Source organism: Chanos chanos, chromosome 2 (assembly GCF_902362185.1).
Source record: "Chanos chanos chromosome 2, fChaCha1.1, whole genome shotgun sequence".
NCBI classification, from domain to species: Eukaryota; Metazoa; Chordata; class Actinopteri; order Gonorynchiformes; family Chanidae; genus Chanos; species Chanos chanos.
Genome location: NC_044496.1, coordinates 38,575,470 through 38,602,439, shown reverse-complemented (window position 1 = coordinate 38,602,439; position 26,970 = coordinate 38,575,470). Strand labels below are relative to the sequence as shown.

Below are 26,970 nucleotides of genomic sequence, written 5' to 3'. Positions count from 1 at the left end.
TCAACCAACAGCAACTGATTGCTTCAGAAGCCTCTCTGTGGTCCATGGGGTACAATAACATGGCACTTCAAACCTCTCTCAACACACCATCTGTCTCTCTCTCTCTCTCTCTCCTTCTCTCTCTCTCTCTTTCAAACACACACATGCACACACACGCACATGCACATGCACATACACGCACTCATACATGCACACAAACTATGGTTAAAAGCAGCCATGTACAGTGTTTTGAGCAATGGAAAAGCAGTAGTTCTCATCAAAGCTGAGTCCAGACTATTGGTTTTGTGACAGATATGGTCTGCGATGGGTCTTGCTTAGGGATTTTCACCGTGTTTTTAAATGCCCTCTGTCATTGTAGCCAAAATAAAGTCTGGGAGACTATCTCAGCCGGATTAACTTTCGATCATTTTTCCAGGTTTTTTTTTTTTTTTTTTTTTACACAGACAGGTGTGTAACTGTTATGGAGTTTAATTTGAGTTTCTGAGACATTTATGAAGCTGTTTTATGCTGTTATTGCTGCATGAAAGGTTTATATAAACAAGGACTCAGCAGTGACTTTCTTTCTCTCTCTCTTAATCTCTGTCTTTTCTTAAATGACTCATTCAGACAGATTCAGGTAGACCTTGACTCAGCTCTCTGCCTTTCCTTCTCTCCCTCACTGTCCAAACAACTTCAGCTGAGGTAGATTCATAGACTTCATTACTCTTCTTCTCCTTCTCCACCCCCCTCCTCCGCTCCAGCTACCTAGACAGTTTAGATCGGATCGGCGCTGCAGATTACCAGCCCACAGAGCAAGACATTCTGAGAACTCGAGTGAAGACCACCGGGATTGTAGAAACCCACTTCACCTTCAAGAACCTGCACTTCAGGTGAGAGTCCATGAGCTTTTTTTATCCACCAAATTCCCCAGAATGAGCCTGCTGATCTAGGATCAGTTTATTGTCTTTTGTAATCCTTGTATACATCCTTCCAATCTTTATATCCAACCCTTATGTCCTATATACAGTTATATAGACCAGAGAGTGCTGATCCTAGATCAGACACATAAAACATTGGGCCCTGATTTCTCAAGCATCCATTACCACCCACAGCCCAACACTACATTACTGAATAAAGATGTTCATCTTTAGTAACACTCATCATATATAGAATTATGATAACCTGATTTTTTCCACGTATAATTTCTAAGTGCAGGGGATAATATTTCTCTCTCTCTCTCTCTCTTTCTGCCTCTTTCTCTCTCTCGCTCCCACTCACACATACACACACAAGAATACTGACTATTTTACCGTATCTTGTCTTGTGGTTACACTTTCTTTCTTTCTTTCTTTCTTTCTTTCTTTCTTTCTTTCTTTCTTTCTTTCTTTCTGTCTTTCTGTCTTACTCTTACTCCCTCTCTGTCTCTCTCTCTTCTGTCTCCCCTGTTCGCGGTGTCTTTTTTAACACCCTTCCTTTAGCTGATAGAGCCTGAAAAAGCCTCGACTAAAATAAAAGTGTTAATTATGTAAAAAGCGTGACAGCGCCCTTTCCCTGTAGAGCTGGGGCAGATGCTATGGCAGCTTCTAATCTCCCCCAGTGTGACAGCACACAGAAGAAATCCACTGCAGGACTCGTATTACATTCATTAGAACCAGAGCAGACACACTTGGGCCGCTCTTCCTCAACCCCAGTCTCTGTGGGAACCCATTGGCCTTAGCCTGGCCTAGGTGACCGGCAGACCCGTTCAGTCAGGTGGTTTAGCACCGGGCTAAAACAAATATGTGAGTCTCCACAACTTCAGACATATTGGTGCGCAGATTGGTAGATTGGTGTGTGTTGTAAACCTGAGTAAGTTTGATTGGGTCAAAAAAAAAAAATTTGAGGAAACCGATTAGACCTACATCAAGAAAATTGAAGACCAAAACTTGGTCAAGTGATCAAGTATAACTGAATAGACTCAATTGTGTGTCAAAAAGTGACAATTTATTTGGGGGGTCAGATTAACTTTTTAACTTCTCTAGTGGAGAAGAGATGACAGCGTTCAAACATTGCTTGTTTATCTCTTTGTCTTTCTGTTAAGGGCTGGTGTCTTTTTTGGAAAATAGATCTTAGAAGCATTCAGGGCTTGGTGAAAGCTGAAACCAAGAGGACTGTACTGACCAAGCAGACAGTATGCTTTGTGATGTGGCACTGTGAAATTTGACTTTTTCCTGATTGTTGGAGTGTAACCTCGGTGTGACCCGCTCTCTCTCTCTCAGGCTGTTTGATGTGGGAGGTCAGAGGTCGGAGAGGAAGAAATGGATCCATTGCTTTGAGGACGTGACAGCCATTATCTTTTGTGTGGCTCTGAGTGGATATGACCAGGTCCTGCATGAAGACGAGACCACGGTGAGTACTGTGTGTTGTACACACACGCATAGACATACAGCCACACACACAAACATGTGCTTACTTTCTCTCTCTCTCTCTCTTTCTCTCTCTCTCTCTCTCTCTCTCTTTCTCTCTCTCTCTCTCCTTTTGTCTCCCTCTGTTTCCCTCTATTTCCCTTGCACTCACAGACCCATGAACAACCTCTCTCAATGTCTCTCTCACACACATCAGCAGTATTGATTGGTATATATTTGTATTGTTCAGATTGTTGTCTGATTTTACATGCTGACATGCACACAAAACTTTCATATCACTCTGAATTCAAGTGACCAAAAAAAACAAAAAACAAGGGAAAACTAAATTAGACTATTATTTTCTGTCCAAAACACCGCTCAGATGAAAATGTAGTAGAGGTTGCATTAAATAAGCTGAAATATTTAACTCTTTTAGGGGAAAATCGATTCATGAGGGTACTCTTTGTATGTTATAGACCAGACACCACCCATCCTTAGAACTCTACACTACAGAACACATCCACAATCTGTGTTTGGTCCCTTTTCTTACATGCATATTTTAATCTGTTAGAGGACAGTTAGTTCTCTAATAAGACGTTGAAATGTGTGAACAATTTCACGTTATTTTGTTAGAAACCAGACATTTACTGTGGCAGTGTGCAACCATTTTGTCAAGGCCAGTCCTTAGTCACATACTTTTCTTCTCCTCTGGTGGAGAAACAGCACTTCTCCCGTTTTTTGTTGGGGTTTTTTTTCTCATCCCTCTGTGGCTAACAACCGTTCGTCAACCACAAGCTCTACCTACATCAGCATTAGTGTTCTCAAAGGTAAAAATATGTTGATTGGTCTCAGTGTTACTGGTGGTTGATGGATCTTTCTGTGCACTGAGGCAGTGCCAGGGCTAGCAGGAAAAAAACTATTGACCAAGAGGGATTAAAGCAAAAATATAGAATCTCTCTCTCTCACACATAGACAGACACACACACATACACACAAAAACACGCATTTACCTGGTTTTCTTATACCAGTTAAGGGGAATTTCCATTAACTTCCATATTACCTGGTTTTCTTACACCAGTTAAGGGGAATTTCCATTAACTTCCATATTACCATAACAAGTTTCATATGTTTCATACCCTAACCGTACCCCTAAACCTCACCATGACAAAGACATAGGTTTGCAATTAATGATTTCACAGAAACAGACATATTCATGTTTAAAAAGTGTTTTAATATACCATGGCAGAGCCGGCCCTGACCAGTTTGGTGCCCTAGGCAAGATTTTAGCCGGTGCCCCTTGCATCGCACACCCAATTCCACCAATCATTGTGTTCATAAACTCACACAGAAACTGCTAAGCCACATTACTGTTTAGCCTATAACATACTAAACACAAACAGCAAGAGTAATTACACCTAGCATTCATGCACCAAACATGTATTCAGTGAGCAGTTCTCTCACATGATGCATGCTGTTTGCTGTACAAATAAGACTAGTCAATAATGAAAATGCAAAGGCTTACAACTATCAATTACAAAAGGGGATGGAACAGGAAAAGCATTTATTTGACTATTACAAGCAGGGCTAACGTTGGCTAACTTGACCAAGATGTCAATAAAAATGCATGTCTGGTTTCTTGAGGCAGACAGTGGATTGTTTGTGCAACACACTTAAAAGAGAAAGAGTATTTCTCAAAATTATGTTGAAGGTTATCCCCCAAACACCTGAATGGTCTTTCCAACTTTCCCTAATGAATTTAAGATAAGAGTAGCTGATGTTAACTCTAGCTATTTATTAAATTAGCGAAGGTTGCTATCGTCCAAAGGAAGCTAGTAACACTCTGCTCCAGCGGTAACTACTATGCAGTTCTACTACGCAATAAACTATTCATTCATCATATTACCTCTGTCTTTCTCCCATTTTTCCTCCTCTTCTCTTCTTCTATTTCTTTTTTTTCCCTGGGCACCAGAGGGCTTTGGTCTTTTTAACATGATATATATACTTTTGCATTCAGAGGCGCAGGAAGGGGGTATGCAACATATGCAGCGCATTGGGATGTGCCAAAACAATGGTAAAAAATATGCATACCAGTGTACAAGACACGAAAATGTGTCTTTGTTGTCAGTTGTCTTTGTTTTGTCATTTGATAGGTACCTGCTGTATTATAGACATATTTTTGAAGTTACAGCCAGGTCTAGACCGATCACACGGACAAGACGGGCTACTGATTCGTTACGGCTGCGGTCCAATGACTGTGTTAATGATGAGGGTTGTCGTCATAAAAAATTCTAGAGCGCGAAATTTTGCGGCACCCTGTGATCGAAGTTGTCAGCTTGTCATGACATAGAGAAAGTAGCACTAGTAAAAATTGTTCTTCTTCCCTCAATTTGGGCGCCCCGATGGATGGATGGCGCCACTAGCATTTGCCTATACTGCCTATGCGACGAGCTGGCTCTGTCTGCAGGGACATGCACAACGTCCACTCAGGTTCAGCTTCTCTGTATACTTTTACTGTGAGACATGACGTCCCCATGAGCTCTGTAACAGCCTTTATCTCACACACAAGCACGCACACACACACACACACACACTCTCTCTCTCTCTCTTTCTCTCTCTCTCTCCCTCTGCTCCCTCTCTCTCACTGTGACTCATTCATTCACTCTGATGAAAAGCTTCATCATCACTTTATCAGTAAAACAGAAGTCCTGAGGCAGGGGAATCAGAGAGTATTGTTGTGGGGGGTTGATGTAATGGGGAGAGTAGGGCTTAACGTAGCTTGCTGCTATCTGTTATCTGTAAGGCAGGTTGACTTGAGTGATGTGTCGATATAATAACAGCCAGGTGTCATCATTCTGGAAAACTATTGCACGGTGCATTCATTGGTTGTGTTGAGGTCCACACACAACAGGGGGACACACACGCACACGCACAGATGGGGATACGCACTCACACTTACAAAACACTTAAGTTTCCTCTCTTTGTTATTCTTTTGCTCTCTTTACTTTACTCTCTAAATCTTGCGGTATTTTAGACAGTTATTCTGTCTCTCTCTCTCTCTTTCTCTGTTCCTTTGGACACACACACACAAACTGTCACACACCTACTCAAAAATGCATGGTCCCACTGTGTACTGTGTCTCAAATATATATGCATTTGTGCAGTTGTAGCAAGGACATTCTGTTTTTTATGCATTGCTATTTAACGTGTTGTTTAGGAGTAAGCACAGTGTACTAAGTACAATGCAGCTATGCTACCTGTGTGTGGAAAATGCATATATATTTGCTATATGGGACACTGATTTCCCAGTGAGACCACAGCGGTGAGTAATGGTTCTCCAGATCCATTCCTCTTCTTAATCTCCAACTCTGAAACACAGAGAGCTCTGCAACATCTGCTCAACAATCTTTCTTCGCTGACGGACAGCACACGCGTGTGTGTGTGTGTGTGTGTGTGCGCACGCAGGTGTGTGTGTGTGTGTGTGTGTGCGCATTTGTGTGTGTGCGTGTGCGTTTATGCCTGCTTACTCGTGTATGTGTCAGTGCGCGCGCATATTAATATGTGTGTGAGGATGGGTGGGTGTGTGTGTGTGTGTGTGTATGTGTATGAGGTGAGTTGGGCTCCGGTGCATGTCCAGCTCTGCTCGGCTGCTCCTGCTGAGCTCCAGCGCCTCTCGTCTCTTCCTCCACCGTCTCAGCTACTCTCCTGTCATCTCTCATCACCGGCTGTCCTCTCTAACCAATCGTCAATCGCTAAATATCCACCTGACCCTGCTGACGGCCCGCCCACCAAACATTTACACAGGTATGAAAACCCATGGCTAAGGAAAGCCCAGTCACTGTGGCCAATGACAAGAGTTGAAGGCAGCACTCCCTTTTCTTGCGTGTATTTGTGTGTGTGTGTATGTGTGTTTATGTGTGTTTGTCTAAATGTGTGTGTGTGTGTGTGTGTGTGAGTGTGTGTTTGAGAGAGAGAGAGACTGAAGGAGGGAGAAAGAGAGCAGATGGATGAGTGTTTGTTCATATATTGTCAGAGTGCGTGTGTGTGTGCGTGTGTGTGTTTTTGTGTGTATGTTTGTGTGTCTTTGTGCTTGTATGTCTGTCCACTGTAAATCTGCATTTGCGTTTCTCACTTACAATCTGATTTCAAATTCAATTGAATCATTGTTTTGATTTGCTCACAATTACTGTCCACCCTGTCAAATCAAATGCGATTGGCTGAAATAAGTCTGTGTCGCTCTTCTCTGTCCACTCTACACTGCTGTTGAGGTCATAACAACAGTCTCCTCATACGCGTGAAAGAGAGTGACTGCTTTCAACTCTCCACTAACTGCCCACCATTAAACAAATTAACCGGAAATTTAAAAAAACAAAACATTTTTAATAAACCATTGGAAACTGAAAACAACAGCTACTGCCCATGATATAACAGTTTGTGAATGGTCTTTAGGCTGCCATAAGCTTTCTTAAGAGTCCCCAATTGTCACATATATCATATTAACAACATTATGACCCATGCATTCGGCCTGACCAACAGATTGCATTATAACGTCATATTTAGCAGCTGTGCTTTTGACATAGCTCTATTAGGGTAATACATCCTCAGACAAGAGGAGATTTATTTTTTTTCTTTTGCTTTTTCTTTTCCGTTCTTTCAATTTTCTGTCCTCTTGGTTTTCTCCTTCTGTTGTTTTTCTGCTTCTGTTTCAATTTATATAAGTGCAACTTTGAGCATGTAACTGTTTACTTTCTATGCATCTTTTTTTCTGCACATATTTGATTTGTGCAGAGAGATTACAACAAACTAACTGTTTTTTTTGTTTTTTGTTTTATCTTTAAATTCCACAGAACCGAATGCATGAATCCTTGAAGCTGTTCGACAGTATCTGTAACAACAAATGGTTCACAAACACATCCATCATTCTTTTTCTCAACAAGAAGGACATTTTTGAGGCGAAAATAAAGAAATCACCTCTAAGTATCTGCTTCCCAGAGTACCCAGGTAAATAATTCCCCCCACTCTCCTTTAAAGAGGTCCTCAGATCCCAGCAGGACTCCAGATGTGAGAGAGGAAAAGAATGCAGAGAGATCAAAGATCAAATATGAGGGAAGAGAAAGCAGAGCTATGAACAGGAATGTGGAAAAGCTCAGAGAGGAGCAATTAGCAGCGTGAATCTGTGAGAAAAAATGATCCTGTTAATTTTCTCTGTCTTTCTCACACGCGCTTTTGACGATTACTAATCCGTTACCTGGACAGGCTCCATGTTTTCATCTTACGACTTATAGAGAGAGCAGCCAAGCCGTCTGGCCAGCCTCAGTTTCAGTCTCTGTTACACAGCCTTTATTCTCCATAATCCCTTCAGATAGCCCAGTGATCATAACCACCAAGTATTAGATTATATCTGCACTATGAAATATCAAACATCATAGTCTACACTGCTTCATATTCCAGTTTTTATTTCACATCATCTTTTTTTCTGTTGATCTTTCCCCCCATCTTCACTCTTTCTGACCTTTTTTCTTTTCTTTTTTCTTTTATCTGGACCATCATCTCTACTGGCTCGTACTCCTTCACTTATTCCATCTCCTCTGACCCTTTATTTTTTCGACACCTCTCCCTTTTCACCTCTTCCTTTCATCCTCACCCCATCCTGTTCTCCAGGTCCGGACTCGTTCATGGAAGGTGTGGCCTACATTCAGTCCCAGTATGAGAGTAAAAACGAGTCTCTCCACAAGCAGATATACGCCCACACCACCTGCGCCACAGACACCAACAACATCCAGTTTGTGTTTGACGCCGTCACTGACGTTATCATCGCTAACAACCTCCGTTTCTGTGGCCTGTACTGAGACTCCCCTCAACGGAATAACAACAGTTCTGTTCTTAGATAAACAGGCTTTAGCAGATACAGATGTCTGTCTCTCTCTCTTTGGACAGCGACCTCTCTAACCCTGGAAGTCCTCACACTCCTCTCTCAGTGCCCTCCTCTTGTCAGAACAGCTAATCTCTCAAACACGCCCAACTTTAGCCAGAGAGCTAGCTCTTGCTTTCTCTCAGCTGTAGTTCTCACAAATTTTTTTTTTTTCTCAGTCATCAGAGGGAAAAGGGAAGGCCCGAGCTCAAATATTGATTATCTGGTGACAGTTGAAGTATAACGATGGTAGATGCTCTCCCTCTGTGCCGTTCACTGGGCAGCAGGGTATGGCTGCTCGCTGACCTGAATGAGAGAGCAGAATCTTGATAAAAATTCAAATCCCAATTTCATTTCATCCCCTCCCTCCTTCACACCTTTTTTCCATTCATCAATTCATGTTTTCCTCCATTACCTCACCCGGAATACGTTACCTCTTAAATGCCATAGTTACCCCAGTTTAGAAAAATTCACAGCCAGTAACCAGATAGAAATGTCAGCTATTCAAGGCTGAAGTATTCGAGTAATGAGGAATTCTCCATGATGTATACATATACCTGTTTGATATTCATGTGCCAGTGTGCGTATAGACATTGAGGCCACGGAAGGAGCTTATGTAGCACTTATTTACACTGAAGTACTCTGGAAATAGTTAGAAAATGATCTTTAAACATGTCACAGTCATTAACCTTTCTTCTCAAAGTTATACCATGAATTCCATCGAGCATAAATCTACCCAGACTATTAGGTTTAAAATGATACTAAAACCAAAACAAAACTGCTGCAGCAGATTGTACCTTTTGTTCTTTGTATTATATGTATTTCCAAGTAGCGTAATAGTGTGGGTGGCATTTAGATGGCATTATGTGTTAGAGCTAATGTCTAATGCCTTAAGATTGCTGCTGAAGTTTTACCCAAGTTTTTTTTAATCACATTGCAACGAGAAACGAAATTCTGCCAAAACCACCAACATCAACATTCCAACAGAACATTCTATTAACAACATTCCAACAGAAATTTCTAACAGAGGCTTGCCAGTTAATTTCAGTTGTTGCTGAATTTTGGATTCAACAATGTAATAATTCAAAAAACATTTGGATTATGCAAGCATATTTAAGCACATTTTAACAATGAATGTGTCATAGTTTTAGCATCTGTAAGAGACAGATACACTAATGAGTGTATGTTAGCTTGTGAAAGTGCAGAATCATTTAGGTGAGTTATTTCAGTGGTTTTGACCTTTTGGACAGGATTGGAAATAATAACAAACTAATCTCGTATCATAATCTCATTTCACAGTCTGAACCTGGAATCTAAGTGAAATTTATCAACAAAAAACGTGTCCTTGTATATTCTGATACTGTGTGTTTGAAACACGTGACATATTACCTGCATTGAGAAATATTTTGAGTCGCAGGTGTATAGTTGTCTGTAGTGTAAATAATTTTTCAGAAAATATATTGTTTTCTTTTTTGTAAAGATCTTTTCAGTTACTGCCTTTTAAATAGCGGAAACACACTGAAGTGGAAAGCAGCGTGCAAATAGTTAGTTGTGAGTCTAATGTAGAGGTAGTTGTGTGCGTGTAACAGATATGATTGATTTTTCTAGAAAGTTCCGTATCTTTCATGTTCTCTTCATCTGTTTCAGTTTGCTCACTTAAATCCCAGTGCCAGCATCCTACTGATCTCTGGTGGTCTGGCCACGGCCATTTATTCGATTTCCCAAAAAGGCCATAACCAAGCCCCCTTTTTCTCGCCATGTCTTCACAGCCCCTCGCCATGAAGTGTGTGTGTGTAGCTATGTTATTCATAAAGACTAATTATATCAGGAGGATTCCGAGGTGGATATGTTACGAAGATAGAACGTCAGTCTTGTGTTTTTTCCCCCTTTCTTGCTGTCAGAAAAAAAAAGGTGTAGGTGTGTTTTGGGTTGTGTGTCAGAGGGAAAAGTAGGTTCTCTCTGTTGTGCGTATGAAGCTGAGGGTGTCGAGGTGTCTGTGGATTAATTATAGAGGAAACAGCTGTTCCACTGCTCATTACGCAGACCTACAGGGAGGAAGGGAGGAAAATGTCACAATGTTCTCGCTCACATTTGCCAAATAAGACCCAGCCTTGTGTAGACTGCAGTGCAGACATGTTACTGTAACAGCTGTCCTATGGAAGAGAGACGGGAGTGAACTCTATGTGTTCTGTAAGGTTTCGAGTGATTGACCTTGTGGTTTGGAGTGTTTGACCTTGTTGTGGTACGACTGGAGAGCACACTACATGCTCTAGAGGTTCTCCATGCTGTGACTTTATTGGCTGGATTGTCAGCACTGAGGCAGCTTGAGGTTTTAAGTATTTCTGAGTACACTTGTAAGTGTGTGTGTGTGTGTGTGTGTGTGTGTGTGTATTTGTGTGTAAAAGGACATACATTTCCATGATGATAAATCTGTGCTGTGTCTGCTGTTACAGCACTGCACCCCATCAAGTCACATACAAGTCTCTGTCTGTTCCACCCTGTAACTCCATTAGCCAATGAAACGAAAAATCCATAGTGTTTCAGCCCCATTGCTTTCCCACTGACATTGAATGTATCTGATATCGTACATTACAGAGCTTTTCTTCGGGAAATTATTTATACCTTGCTGTTGTGAGTTATGCAATTTCTTCAGGTTGTAGCACTGCGCATGTATCTCAAATGCCACATTATGGAAGTAATTTCGCTGCAGAATGTTGGATCAGACTAGAACTCCTTCTGGTCACACTGCAGTTCCACAAACAGATATTTTGCTGTGTGTTTATACAGTCTGATTTGGAAAGCTTCCCCGATTCCCCGCTGGAATGCCATGCCATTGTCCGTCTCATTCCATAAGGCTGATAAAGGTGCAGCCCGACTGAATTTCAGCTGAGAGGGAAAAGCCTCCCTCTGCTGTGCTGAAAGCAGTTTCTTATTGAGTCTAGCCTTAAGCCTGGCCTCACCAAAAGACAAATAGACCATAAAGTTTGTGTATATGGTGGGGAGAATTATGGTTAATGGTCTGTAGGGCCAAGGCAAAAAGAGGGATATGGAGTGTCATCAGTTTAGAGACTTATGGGTAATGAGATTTCCGGGCCAAGGTAAAAAGACTTATGGGTAATTGAGTCTGTCCATTGCAACATGACAGATATGTGGCTGGGCTTGATTTTGTTACTGAACTACAAATAGTTGTTCCTCCCGGATTCCAATTGAGTCAGGCAAGTGGTGGGGGCATTGGCATGTGCATGTGTGTTTGTGTACATCATCTGTTGTGTGAGTGGGAGTGAGTAGCATAATTTGATTGGAATCATTTCTCTGACAGAACTCTTTATCCAAGGGGCAGGTAGAAGGCGAATAAGATATATAATCCAACAATAAGATAAAAATCACTCACATCAAAATGCCTGAATGCCTGTCATACACACACACACACACACACACACACACAACATCCTCTCATCCAGTTTCCAGTTTCCACAGAGATTCAGAGCTAGCCAGGCAGTCTGTAGTCAGAGGGGATAAACACTGTGACAGATATGTGGTGGAATTAGGTGAGTGTTAGACAATCATCATAATGAGTGCTAGCAGGCTGTTTAGGCGTCTGATCCAGCACTGCTCAAACAAACCTGATTCAGTTCATTAAAGGCCCTCAGAAACATCTGAAGAGTGGAGCCAGCTATGCTGAATGTCATATGTAGTAACTCTCCAACAACTTTCAAACAGACATTTCTTTTTAAAAGTGGGGCACTGGTATGACATCAGTCCTAAATAAAACATAACTTAATAATTCAACAGAGAGTACCAAAGAAACTTCTGTGCCAACCTATTCACCTTAGTAAAGTGAACACAAATCTGTGAATTCAAAATTCTGTGATTTTTTTTTTCTTTCCCTCTTGCGGCGACATTTGAGTGGGTAGTTTCAGCAACAGGAGAAATGTCAGTCCAGATGGAGGTTAAATATTTGCTCAGAAGAATAATTAGTGCCAGATCTGTGTGTGCCAACTGTCACTGCAATGTCTGCTATTTTACCCAAATATCCCTTGTTTCCATCACCATCACTCCCTCCTTCTCTCTCTCTCACTCTCTCTCCCCCCCTCTCTCTCTCCCTCTCTTTCTCTCTCTCACTGTCTCTCTCTCTCTCTCTTTCAAAGTAGCAGTTCACTTGAATCCTACAGGGAGCAGTGATGTTCAGTTTTTCTTTAAGTTGTAGGGACAGTCTGATTTTTTTGTCTTTCTGCTGTAATTATTATTTGATTGGGTTTTTTTTTCCTGTTCCGCTGCTGTAATTATTTATTGAACAATGGATGTGTATTTATATGACCCAGTCAATAAAACATATACCCCATTCAACCCAATGTCTGCTTACATTTTATGTGTCTCTCCTCTTGAAACCTATTTCTCTCTCCCTCTCTCTCTCTCTCTCTCTCTCTCTTTTCTCTCTCTCTGTCATTTTGCAATGGCCCTATCTTCTTTTCTCATTTTCTCAGTCCACTGAGTCCTGAGTGGCTGAGACTGCCCACACACACACACACACAGAGAGAGAGAGAGAGAGAGTTTGTTGTTATACCCTAGTGGGCTCTTGCGTTTGATTGCCATTTTACTGTAAGTAAAGCAATATCTTTTTTAAAACACTGACCAAACAAATGTCTTTATGTTTTTATGAGGACATTTGGTCCTCTCAGTCCCATAAGAATCTAAACCATTTACAATTTACATACACACACACACACACACACACACACAAACCAGATCAGTACACAACATCTTTATATTATCCAATCATACATGTTACTTATTTCTCTCCGTCATACTGTAGACATACTCAGGCATGTGCACAAACTCATCTCCAAACATGTAACATCTGATTCAGCCATCATGGGACTGTAGGGCAGATGCCAGTGTGTTCTGATGGAACAGCTGCAGTTAAAGGTCAGAGGAGACTCTTAGGCTCTGAACCAACGTGATGCATTATGACTGTCTTTACATGGGCCTCTACAGGCTGAATGAAAACACAAGCATATGTTGGATCAGCACTAAGGGCCATCCTCTGTCATTAAGGCCTCTGACTCCACTTTGACATCAGTGTTAACGCAATCTGCTAGCTCTTCATTATCATCTGAGAGCAGGTTTTGTTTGACTAATGCTTTCTCTCTCTCTTTTGTGGGTCTCCTCCTACCATATGCCTCAAATTCTAGTACTTCTACTGTTATGTTTTCTGATGCTAACCTTTCCTTATCTCCCCTTTCTCTCTCTCTCTCTCTCTCTCTCTCTCTCTTTCTCTCTCTCTCTCCCTGCCTCTTTATCTTTCTTTTTCTGCCTCTTTATCTTTCTGTTTTCCCCTCCATTCTTTGTTTTGTCTCTCTCCCTCTGCAGAATCGCATGCATGAGTCCCTTATGCTGTTTGATTCCATCTGTAACAACAAATTCTTCATTGATACTTCCATTATTCTCTTCCTCAACAAAAAAGACCTGTTCGCTGAAAAGATAAAGAAATCGCCTTTGAGTATCTGCTTCCCAGAGTATACAGGTAAGATCTGAGCCAGAATTTATACATGTTCCAACCCCCCCCCCCCCCCCCCCAAAAATCAGTGCAGTGTTGATTATTCATTAACTAATGTCAACTTCATTCACAGCAAAGTCTCCAGTGTAAAATTAACTCTAAAAATCTTCATACAATCTTCAGTGATAAATATAACTCTTCACTTCTGCAATGCTAATATAAATCAACACTCACCGGAGTAAATACCCCAGAAAATAGCGACGTCTCTCAAGTCTTTGTAACATTGGAGGAGATTTACGATGTAAAATAGCTCTGAAATGTATTCTGTGCAACCTCAGGAAATGTTACAACGGGAAATTAACACTTGCAAATTTGCTCTGAGTTCACTGACATTCAAAGTCATATACAATGTTGACCTTCATCAACTTCAATGACTTTTATGATGTTTATGGCGGTGCACAGACCTTAGACTGACCTAGCTGATGGTGTCGCCAATCTGCGCTAACTTAGTTAAAGCAGGCTACAAAAGAAAGTTCCAGAACATTAGAGTAAGCGTTTCTCACTTCAACGACTGAAAACATCACAGACTGGTCAAACAGAAAAACAAAAGGTTGGGTGCTTCTGCTTGTGGACACAGTCCTGATCTGTGTCTCTAATAAACTCTGATAAATGACAGTTAAGATGATAAATATTATATAATGACAATATTAGCATAGCACAGAGATTTGACATGACATGCTAGTGTTTTTAACTATGGAGATGGCTATCATTCGCATGGCAAGACACTCAAAACAGAAGAAGTGACAGTTCAGCAGTGTGTTGATGCGCTTAAATGCAAATTTAATCATAATTCATGCTAATGCCACTGTACTTCCCTGTTCGCTTTAATTTTCCCCATGACAGTCTTACTGTAGCAAAGTTAGATTTATTTTATCTTAACACAGTCTCATAACTTAACGTTGTCCTTTTTTTGACAGTGTTTTCACTACTCAGTGCTGTTCAATACAGTGATGAAATGGAAGGTAGCATTTGGAGTTGCATCTTAGTTGTACAAAATTGAAAAGCTCTTCCTTAAGGAAAAACAATTGTGGAGAATTTGTTTCTGGCATGAATCATTCTGGCTATGATGGACTTCTGCAAATTGATAGTTACCCATATAAAAACATAGGTGCAGAATAACAGTTTGTTTCTATATAGTAGTTACAACTCTAAAATGAATATGTCAGACTTATTGTGAAAATTGATACAGTAGATCAGATTGCTTTTTATGATCGTTGATAGAGAAAGAGTGAGTGAGAGAAACAGAAGAAGAGGAGAGAAGAGGAAAGAGAGAGAGGGAGAAAGAGAGTGAGAGACAGGATGTGGAGAGTCGTGGGGCGTAAAGGGAGGGGGCAGTTGGAAGAAGGAAACAGACCCACACTGGTGTTGACAGGATGAGACAGTCGGTCAGAGGCTCTCTGTGAAAAAGGGTAGTATCTGCCTGGCCACGCATGAGCAACCATGAGGAAACAACAGACAGTGAGAGTTGTCCGCAGCTCTGTCTTCAGGCAGCACCCTGCAACCTGCCCCTCCCCACACACACACACACACACACACGAACACATACACACACACACACACACTAATACACACAGACACACACTAATGCACACACACACATTCATACACACACACAAACACACACTAATACACACACACACAGACACACACACACATACACACACACACACACACACACACACACACACACACACACACACAGACACACACACACACACACAAACACACTCTCTAATGCACGCATGCACACACACACTCACTCACTTAGTGAATGGCTAATACAGCAGATGTACAGTACATTCTGGTCCTCCTAGAGGAAGGAATAAATTGTGCTAATGAAAGTGGAATCAGGTCCAAATTGACTAAGCTTAAGCTGTCAAACAGTCGAAATCTCAGACAAATACACAGTCTCTGACTGTACAGTTGCTATAGAGTGGGATAGTTCTGTGCCAGCTCAGGCTATCGTGGAGATTTCCTGATGGAGGATGGATGTGATCAAATGTTACTCAAGCTTGATGTGCTATTTTGCTAAGTTTCTCTTCTTTTTAACAATTTGTCATGTTTATTCTGATTCCACACTGCTCTGTCCGTTCTATTCTGCTCTTTTTTCTGTTCTAACAGTTTTAATTTGTTTACTCTCTTGTTTTACATTCTTTTTTGCTCTCTTTTGGCTGTTTTTATTGTTCTCCTTAGTTTTTCATTGCACTCTTCTTCCTCTCACTGTTTGTAATACACTTCCTTTCTTCCACACCTCTGATCCTAACCCTCCCATCCACATCTCTCTCTCTCTCTCTCTCTCCCTCCCTCTCTCTCTCTCTCTCTCTCCCTCTCTCCCCCTATCCCCCCCCCTCTCTCTCTCTGTCTCTCCCTCTCTCTCTCTCTCTCTCTCTCCCCCTATCTCCCTCTCTCTCTCTCTCTCTCTCTCTCTCCCTCTCTCCAGGCCCCAACACTTATGATGATGCAGCTGCTTACATCCAAGCACAGTTTGAGAGTAAGAATCGCTCACCCAATAAGGAGATCTACTGTCACATGACCTGCGCCACGGATACAGGGAACATCCAGGTGGTGTTTGACGCTGTGACCGACATCATCATCGCCAACAACCTGCGAGGGTGTGGCTTGTACTGAGGCTGCGGATGCCCTGTTTCACAAGCCACTTCTCTGGAAATGATCATTATTGAAAATGCAAGTTGGTAAATAATGATGATAATTTTAAAATAGGCATACATATATATAAATATATATATATTAAAAAAATTGTTTTTAGTTTGTTTTCAAAGAGCTGCCAACAGAACTGATTTCTTATAGAAACCCAGACTTTAAAGTTTTAGAACAAAAGTTGGGACCTTTTTTTTTTTCTTTTTCTTTCTTTTTTTTTTTTTTGGTTTTTGCTGTTGGATGTTTGTTTTTGTTCTCCCCTGTTCCACTGTGTCTTTTTTTGTTTTAACTAAACAACCTTCATTTAATTTCAAAAAAAAGAAAAAACTCTTTTATTATTTTTTTATGTTTTGGTCATTGTGTGTATATTTATTACATGATTATCAGTCATGGGGCTGAGCTGTACACGTTTGCCTGAGTATATGAAGTTACTTTCGTTATGACGTAATAACAAAAAAACAGTGATAGCTATATCAACGGTTTAGACAGTTACGATAGTTGTAAGCACTGCAATTAAGGTTTGAGGAGGCAAAACAAGTTGTAGCGTGTCCCTGTTGTGTGGGTTTTAACGGACTGGGTTTTTTGGTGATCTGATTAGTTCTGTTTCAGCGGTTTGATAGATAGTAGAGAAAGGATACACCCAGGATTGCACCCTGTGAGCTTTTTGTTTGTTTGTTTGTTTGTTTGTTTGTTTCTCATTCACTCTACCCCTCCCCGTCACTTTGGTAGGCCAGCTCCATAAGCTGTGTGCATTGTCAGAAAGAGGTCCACCAATAGCGTGCGATCCTCGGCCTCCTAACCAAATCAAAATTCTTGAAAAAAAAAAGTGTCAAATCAGTGCCAACCTCCTAAGAATGACGGGTCTGGGAATAGTTCTAGAAACACTAGATCACAGTAACAGAGACCTAATTAACATTGTCATGTAAGGAACTTCTACTTTTTTTATTACTGTTGTCTTTAATTAATTTATTAATTTATTTATTGACTGTCTGTCTCACCTTCCACACTCCCTAATATTTCTACCTCCCTGTACCATCACTCCGCCTTTTCCCCCTCCATTCCCCACTCCTTTTTGGTCATTCTGTTTTAGTTGTCTTTTGGGCTGGATAACTGAGTCCCGCACCACTGGTTCTGTCACAAATAGCATGACCCTTCAGCCTTTGTATAAAGATACAGCTAAACGCTTCACTTAAATAATGTTGAGAAAAAAGAAAAAAATGAAAAAAAAAAAACAAAAAAGCAAAAGAGGATTTCAGAAAAAAAAAAAAAAAAGAAGAAGACTACAGCGACAGAACAGAAGGGCTGGGTAGGGGTGGGAGGGGAGGGTTAAAAGAAAATAGACAGCTGTCCTGACCAATGACATGGGGATGAATGGACGTAATCACTGGGCTGTGTGTCTTTGTAGAAAGCTGTAGATCCTCTGGTTCTAGACTCTTTACAAGTAGAATTACTCAAAAAAATGAAAAAAAAAAAAAAAGGATAATTATAACAACATTACGAAATGATGATGATGATGATCTTGATGATGATGATGACAACAATAATAATATCAATATCAATGATTCTGTAATATTATTAAAAGTATATTTCTTGTGCTTTGTAGCTACAGAACATTTTTTTCTCTCTCTCCCCTTTTTTTAAAAAAAAAAGAAAAAAAAAGTTTTGCAAGGGTTCCCATGATCCACTCCTGAACCGTTCTTACTGACTTACCCATGTTGATGTTGATGAACTGTATCAAATCAGTTTTTTTTTTCCTTTTTTTTTTCTTTTTTTCGTTTTTCTTTTTGCTTGTTCGCCCTGCATCACAGTGTCTTTACCTAGCCTGAATTTCCGTATATGTATATTTTTAATTTTTTAATTTTTTTTTTTTTTTGGAAGAACCACTTTGGAGCACGTCCTGCCCCAGTGCTGGAGAGGGCGGGGTCTTACGCAGCTGTACAGATTCATGTGCTTACCCTTTGTTATGGGGGAATTGTTCTCAAACACCTTCCAGGTCTGCATAGAAAAGCACAGCTCTCACTTCACACGTAGATTTGGAACGATGTGTGTGTGTCTCTCTCTCTCTCTCTCTTTCTCCCTCTCTCTTTCAGTCTCTCTCTCTCTCTTTCTCTTTCTCTCTCCTCCCTCTCTGCCTTCTCAGTTTAACTTAAAAGAAAAAGATTACTGTGTATAATTACATATACCAGTTTACGCTTTGATTTTTTTTTTTTTTTGTTACTGGACTCCTCCCTCTTTTTCCTTCTCACCTCCTTTTTCATTTCTTTTGTCCTTTCTTTTTTTCTCTCCCAGTGAATGCTTTTTGTGCTGCTTTTTTCTCCCTCCTCTTTAGTGAATGGTTGTTCTTTCATGTGGGATGTTCGTGCTGGAAAACCAATCGAATGTAGTGTTTACATTAAAAGCCACAGTTTTCATGACTACAACCTGCCCCACTTTATTATTATTATCATAATTATTATAACTCAGTACACTGCGTGTCAGTCGTCTTAAATACATTCCATGAAAAAAATGCTAATAGTTGGAGTGGATTTGATAATCAATGACCATTTTGTCAATGAGGCCAAATTGAGCTGGCCTTTCTGTGAAAAGCAGTGATTGATTTGCAGTCCTGCCTACAGATTATTGAGTATGACGATGGATTATTGAGATCATTCTTTCTGGTTGAAAGCACTCAGTGTTTAGTCGAGATTATGTCTCCATCCTGTCTAGATGACGAACTGTAGTCTAGATTAAGAACCAGAATTAAACAGACAAAGGCTTACCCAAAGAGCATCAGCAACTAACTCCACTTCCTACAGACTCAGACTACAGATGGAAAAATGAAAGCAGTGTTAAACCCACTCTCTTCAATAAAAGTCCTTGTCTATGATTTGGGTACCGGGGAGGTCAAGCCTGTTCTGTGTACATGTATATTCTTTATGCTTGGCCTACATTTGATTCAACAAACTACAGTGTTTGGAGAAGTCATGCAGTTACCGTGACCTCTGTTACTATGGTAACACCATGACCAGACAAAATATGAATTCTCGCCACAGTACTATTTAAAGGAATCCCACAGGCATTTTACACTTATTCTCTAAAACAACACTATATGTTTTAAAAACCTTTTATTATGGCTTAATTCAACTGAAAACAGGCCTTACATGCCCCTATCTGCCAATGTTTGTATCTTTCATAAAAACCAGTCATCAAGGTGAAGCTCATTCACTATCCACTCACACCTTACCAGTGAAAAGACCAGCGCTTTAAAGTGTTTGAAAATGTCACGCTGAAAATATCGAAGCCTGACCCCGCTACGCTCCTAAGATAGTGTGCTTCTTGCTTCCGTGTGCTGCTTTGGTGTGCTAGATCTTTCTGTGGCCCAATGCCAGAGAGAGAGAGGCAGGGTCTCAGTTTGCCTGGTCTCCAGCCCCCCTGCAGATAGACACCACCCCCCTCGCCCCTCCACCCCTGCCCGCTGGCATCCCCTCTCCGGTCGGCCTCGTTCTCTAGACTCAGCCCAGCGCTGGCGGAAGGATGGACGAGTCAGCAGAACAAATCTCTGAGGAAGTAAATGTGTCCCTGCGTGTGATGTATGTGTCTTCATCCCGTCCAGTGTCTGACGAAGGAGAAGGAGCAGAGTTGGCCTGTAGAATGACAGGTCATTTCATTTCCACCTGTCTTACCACAGGGCCCCATCCAATGCCTGGCCAACAGGCAGCAACACAATCAGACAGAGAGTTCAACAGGTTCACTCCTGATAGGAGAGAGGAGGGGAGAGAGAGGGTGGCACAGAGGGAGGGGGAGATAAATATGGAGAGATTAAAAGAAATGAAAGAGTGGGGGGCAAAAAAAGGTTTCAGGTAAGATAAAGCAACCGAAATGACTTTACATGACACATTATGTGAATAATCGAAATAATCAGTATTTCAAGTCCCCTGAACATTTAATCATCCCGTACCATGAAACGACGTCAAAAAATAAATAATGTGAGGTTTGAAGTAGCTTGAAATATAAATATCTAAATATTGCATCATACTAATTCATCAAATTAACAATATAAAGTGAAGTGTAAGACAGTCCACTCCTTCTAGAGGTAATGCATGCCACTGCAGTTTTATTGTGTGTATTACAATATAGCAAGGCTATTATATGTTACAGCGATGCGACGTCACAACAGAAAGAGTTTTACCTCGCATAAGAGGGGAGTTTGGAGTTTGGGCGTGTGTGTGTGTGTGTGTGTGTGTCTCTCTCACAGTGTGTATTAAAGGGATAGAGAGAGATTTTGTCGAGAGAGAGAGAGGACTGACCACAAATTGTGGACAAAAAGCAAGTGCTCCCCCTAGTGACAGGTACAGATTACAGCAAGTGTCTGTCCTCTCTCCTCTCTACAGCATGGCTGAGTTCCCATGGCATGTGATATTGCTCTCAGTTAGCCTTTGCAGTAATGTTCCCATCAATGCCTGGTTCTCACAATAGTCTCCCGCACTATCTTCATTGTGTTTAAGGGGACACAACTGAACACAGATATCCTTACACTTGACAACAGTCGAGCAGTAGAATGTTTAGAAATGTCCCAAAAAAAATTAATTTAGAGCCCCCATCTCAGTTAGTTTCCCTGCTTAACGCACACACACACGCACACACATACGCACACACTGATATTTATAGCACAGCAGCACTGTCGCCCTGTTGCTAGGATACCGCCCTGTGCAGATTTTCTCCAGCAAGTGATCCCCATTGTTTACATCATGCGTAGAGTTATTTAAAAAAAAAAAAGGGAGAGAGGGGAAAAAAAGAAAAGAAAAAATTCAGCACAGTTAAAGGGTGATTCTGTTGTTTCAAAGCATGTAATAATCATCCATTTATTATTTTCCATGGAGAATGATTGAGCAGAACACATAGGAGTACTTGATTCAGGATCTGAATTCTCTACACAAGTAATTGTGTACTGACCACTTTCACCTCATTGGTGGAAGATGTAAGGAAGCCACTATGCACCACTGCACAAATCAGCATAGACTTTGCTACATCTAATCACAAGGAAAATAGGAATCACAACAGGAACCAAAAGGAAAAAATGATCCACAGTTATAACCAATGGAGCATTCAAAATACACTAATAGCTTAAGAGGCATAGGAGTTGTATCAGCAGCCAAGGCAAAATACAGTCCACATCACCAAACAGAAGGGATACAGGATCCACCTTAATAACCAGTGAGGTAAAGTGTCCACACCAGTAAGCAAAAGGGCACTAGATTCACAGCATTAATCAAAAGAACATAAGTTCCATCCTAATAGCAAAGGGATTATTGGATTTATATCTCTAACCAAGAGGAGCAAAAAAAGGTTACATAGACTTATACCATTAACCAAAAGGACACAGGGTCCACACCAGTTATCAGAAGGGTGTAGTGTCCAGAGACCAGCTGAACTCCTTAAAGTAGATAGAGGGCACCGCCCTCTGATACCCCGTTTCCACCAACAGGGAACAGGTTCCATTCTGGTTTGTGCACCAAATTTTGAACGTTTCAAAGCATTTCAACCAAAAATAAACTGGTTCGGAACCTGAAAAGTTGATTCGCTGCTGGAACCAAAAGATAGCTGTTTTTTCCAGTGCAAACCGTTCTTTACTTCTGTTGTGCATTGTGCAACACCCTCCATTGATAACGCATCCTTGACTACAATAGTTCCGCTCAAAACTGGTGGAAACACGGGCTGGTTCACTAGATGGCACCAAGGTTCAAAGAATCCTGAAGGAAACCGGTTCAAGAACCCGTTCCCTGTTGGTTGAAAAGTGGTATGAGTGCCACAGCTGGTTCTCAGTCAGAATACAGGAGTGGATGAGGTCCAGGGTGCTTCCTCTGAGAAAGAAATAGTAATATTGAAAGATATTTACAGTTACATTATTGTGTCAGAAATGCTGTGGGGGGACACTGATATAGCATGGGGTACTTGACTATTGTGAGAGTGGCGAGTGTTCTGTGGATATGCTGAGAAATCTCATCAAATTAAGCCATCAGAGGTCAAGACCCTAGCTCCATTGTTGCTATGGAAACTGAGTGGCTTGCTCTTTGGTCCACCTCAGTGCACAAATGATGCTCAGCATCCTGTACATTCTGCTCCTCCAGAGTTACACAAACAGATGGTGAAGGGTATGCTCTAGGTCTCTCTCACCCTCTTTCCCTTGCTCTTCATCTCACCTTTTCAGCGTCAAGATTTCAAGGGGACAAAAGGTTCCAGAAGTCATAGAGAAAAACAATATAATACAGTACCGCTGGAACCTGCTACACCGTGAAACTACAACCAATGATATTTACCCTAATGGGACAGTTATATCAGGCCTCTCCTCTCTCACTGACTCTGACTCTCTCTCTCTCTCTCTCTCTCTCTCTCTGTGTGTGTGTTTGGGAGAGCGAGAGACAGAGAAAGTGCATGAGAAAGCATCCAAAAAAACCAAAGGGGCTATTTTTAAATAGCTTTACAGGCTCTGGTTTACTCTTGAGAATGTCTCTCAATAATTGATGCTACTTGTGTACTTTTTATGGACTTGGATGCTGACTACGCCAATGACTGGATTCCATATAAGAGAGCACTACACCCATCTACCATTCCTTTCATTAGTGCTATGAAGAAAATCCTCATTAATCCACCTTGTCTTATATATTAAAAGATGAATGTTAAGGAGAAAATACAGTCAGTAACCACCAGCTACAGCATCACTAAAAAAATCATGTGTGACATCAATTCTTCCCAAGTTAAAGGGGCAAAACGATGCGAGACAGGATGTGATTTCACTGGACTAAAATTGAGCTAGTAGGTTCAAAGTGGAGTGTGCCTTACATGCATGATAATTTGGGTTGATATTTATCTGGCTAACTGTGCAGATATAAAGAGCACAGCGTAATACGTAATGATGCAAAATAAATCAATACTATACTAGCAGGGAACCCTATGTATTTTGGACTCTCTAGTCTACACCAAGCATCGCAGCGGGTTAGACATCCAGAGTCCACATGGGAAAGAGCACATATTTTCTACACGGCATTCTGTCAGATGCTCTTTACCAACTTGTGTTTAAGAACAGCAAAGAGGTTGCGTCCATGACAAGAACAGGCGGTATTTAGGACGCGTCTGGTTGGTAAGGACGAGACTTTAGCACGTTTGTTCAATTGATGAGTGAGCAGGCCCTCTGGTGGATTGAATTATAACTACAACATTTATTGACAGTGTTGAGTTGTGTTGTCCCCGAGCGAGTTCTTCTTCATTTACAACTAAATTTAACTAAAATTTTTATCCAAACGGAGTAGGCACCAAGACACAGCATGGCAAAATCCAGGATAAGAAGTGATGAACTCGGTCGGGTATTTTTCAGTAAAAAAAAAAAGAAATTGAAATGACATAATCGTTATTTATAAAACGAGCGTGTAAATAAAAATAACGTGTTATATCGGCGCTTAAATAAAGTCAGTGATATGGCCTTTTAACCTTGGTCTTTAACGCGGCCGGCACGCTCAGAGATTTCCCGCCTGAAATCTGAGTGTCTGAGCGATGTTGTTATTTTGCTCGGGGCTCACGAGGTGGAGTCGCCTTCGCCACCCAGTCAGACTGACCGACACCGGTGCCAAACTCGGCTAGTCTCGCCGTCTGACCTCGAAGCACCCTTCTCGGTTTCACAGGGCGCTCCTCGCGGCAGTCGTCCAGCAGCAGCAACTGTTATCGGCGTCCCCTGTCTTGTTTACGCGCGCGGTTGCGCGTGAGAACCGAGGCGGGAGAGTCGAGGAGATTCGGTGACGGCATTAATCATCCCAGGCGCTGATACCGGTGTGATTTTCAGCCACTGACGTAGACCTCTCCCAGTTCATCTTAATAACTAGTGTTGCTGTCTATTCAGTGAACGTTGTTTCACCCCACTCAGACACTCTGTGAGTAAGATATAGATACACTTTCCTGCAAGTGACTTTTGTCCGCTGCTATAACCCTGTTTTAGATAAATAACAGGAAACCTAGGTCACACGTCCGAATTGGTCTTAAGTGCTGGATCACACCCTGTATGTTCTTTAGGAGTAGAAGAAGCAATTTTAGAGTTCAGGGTCCTTTTCCTTGTAGAAGTTATGAAGGGTAAGCTAAAGGCCTCATATTGCACACTCTTAGTTCACTGTATTTTGTTATTCTGTGTAATTTACTCCTGTGAATATTTTCTTGTGAGACTGTGTGTGTGTGTATGTGTATGTGTGCGTACGTGTGTGTGTGTGTGTGTGTCTCTGTCTCTCTCTCTCCCCTCCCTTTCCATTTTTTTTGTCTGACAACAGATATGTGCTCAGACTTGTAAGATTGTGTCTAGATGTTCAGTTAAGTCTTTGGTGGGCTTTAAACTTCACATCATTATCCTGAATGTACCTGCGCATTCTTCAACACCCAGACACCCAGACATACCTCAACAGCAAGGAAATATATTTAGTCAGCACTCAGCTAACATTTGCCTCCTGCTTGACTTTACTGAATATTTAATAGAATACCCGTACAATGTCACAATTACTTCCATTGTCTTTTGAACATGCAAAATGCAATGATTAAGTACTGAAATGGTGGAGGTTACTTGGGCTGTCTCTGCTGGTAGTGCTTGAAGTAATTGGTCTTTGAAACCTTAACAATAAAATAAAAGAATTGATTGGTCACTGTACAATTTCCTTTGGTTTGTCAGAGTTATGTTACACTGCTTACATGAGAGAGAGAGAGAGAGAGAGAGAGAGAGAGAGAGAGAGGTGTTTTAATGCCGTTGTAAATGCATGTAACTGAAGCAGTATGGATTATGTAAAACACTAAAAAAGGATTAAATAACCTAAAATTTTCACTCAGAGAGCTTTTAATGCTGTTGGATTTGAGAGTAGCCTATGTATATATCCAAGGCATGTTTTTAGTACAGCATTGCAGGGAAGATGCACAGACTCCTTAGCTAAAATTGCCAAGATGGATTTGAGGTTAGCAGAGCCCCCTGTCCATCCAACTGATGTGTATTGGAGCAGACACCTCGCCTCCTATTTGGAGCACTCAGTCAGAATGGGTCTCCGACGGTAACCACAGAATATGTCATTAATTAATGAGCGTTTTGTGGTACTATTAAAGCACTCTCATGCACCATTTGGCCTGAAGCTCAGCCTTTTAACACATTTACTCACTGCAGGTCTCAATCTGATGAGCGCCGGCAAGAGAGAGACAGATCAGGAAAAAAAAAGACAAAAACATGTGAACACATTTTGAAGCATGCAATATTTATAGACCCCCCTCCCCCTCCCAACAACACACTTAGAAAAAAAAAAAGCAACACAAAACCTAATACAAACCCCATTACACTGTGATCATGGTGCTCAGCTGTAAGTATAATGTAGACTTCAGCTGGCTTTACGAGCATAAGAGCCGAAATGTTTGATGAATAAGTGACTGTCATGTTTTGTTTCTGTTTTCAGCTGTTTAGAATTGATTAACTGGGTCTGGCGAGAGACAGTTGAATGGGGAAATAATGAGTTTTTTGTGGGGAACAGGTGCAAAAAGAAAAGGTGTTGTGTTGGTCAAAAAACAGTAAAAAAAGAAGAATTAAAACGGTAAAAAAAAAAAAGGATTCATAGGAATTTCATGGCCTATGAATGTTATTTATATGTCACATGGAATATTTTATAGGGTTACATATGGGGCCATATCAACAGATGGCCATCAAATTAGTATCTAATTAAATAGACAATGTAAGACATGTGATTGTTTGGGCTAAATCTCCCATAATCACTGTGTGACATTTTGGAGAACAACTCTCATAGTGCAGTGGATTGTTATGAAAGATTTACTGTGTCTTTTTTATCTATTATCTTGAAAGACAGTTCATTCATATACACCCACTGACCTCTTGCTATAATCAAAGCACAAAAAGACAGCTAAATTCTGCAGATATAGATCACCCTTAATGCAGTATGTACAATGGATTGAAATTGGTTGCCAAAGGCCTATTCTGAGTTTCCCAGACACAAGCTGGAAAGTACCCTGACAAAGTGGCTGACTGCATTTGAACATGCAAAACATTTTATATATACTGAAAAAATACAAATTTTGTTATTGTTATTTCTTTTTTTAATTCGCGTACAACTGAAGGTTAGGTCTGTCTCACAAATCAAATGGTGTTTTTTTATGGCAATGTTTAAGGAGGTTCAACTATGGAAAAATATTTGAATGTCAGACAGACACTGAGAATAAGATAAACTGCACAGAGATGATGCAACCTGTCTGCTCTCTCTTAAAGACACAAACAAATACCAAGCCTCCAGAATGTTTTTGATTTTACTTCCCCATTCTTGGTCTCTTCCTAAACCTCTCTTTCCCCTCTCTCTTCCTCTCTCTCTGTCTCTCTGTCTCTCTGTCTCTCCCTCTCTCTCTCTCTCTCTGTCTGTCTGTCTCTCTGTTTCCCTCTCTCTGCCCCCCCTCCATCTCTGTCCTTAGAGGGGTCCTGTAGTCTGTTGAAA

General features: G+C 41.0%; 1 protein-coding gene across 4 annotated transcripts in view; it reads left to right on the top strand.

The window, feature by feature from the left end:
- The window catches only part of gnao1a (guanine nucleotide binding protein (G protein), alpha activating activity polypeptide O, a), a 69,279-nt gene extending 52,819 nt beyond the window's left edge, over window positions 1–16,460 (top strand). For 2 of the 4 annotated variants that reach the window (XM_030793031.1, XM_030793023.1), the window contains 4 exons: window positions 741–869; window positions 2,238–2,367; window positions 7,208–7,361; window positions 16,269–16,460. In XM_030793031.1, the coding sequence (XP_030648891.1) occupies window positions 741–869; window positions 2,238–2,367; window positions 7,208–7,361; window positions 16,269–16,456 (601 nt within the window). In that variant the 3' untranslated portion in view covers window positions 16,457–16,460. Of the gene's footprint in view, window positions 1–740; window positions 870–2,237; window positions 2,368–7,207; window positions 7,362–8,021; window positions 9,364–13,641; window positions 13,796–16,268 lie in introns of those variants that run through there. The other 2 variants (XM_030793008.1, XM_030793016.1) reach the window with 2 other exon arrangements.
- Window positions 16,461–26,970: the final 10,510 nt, after the last annotated feature.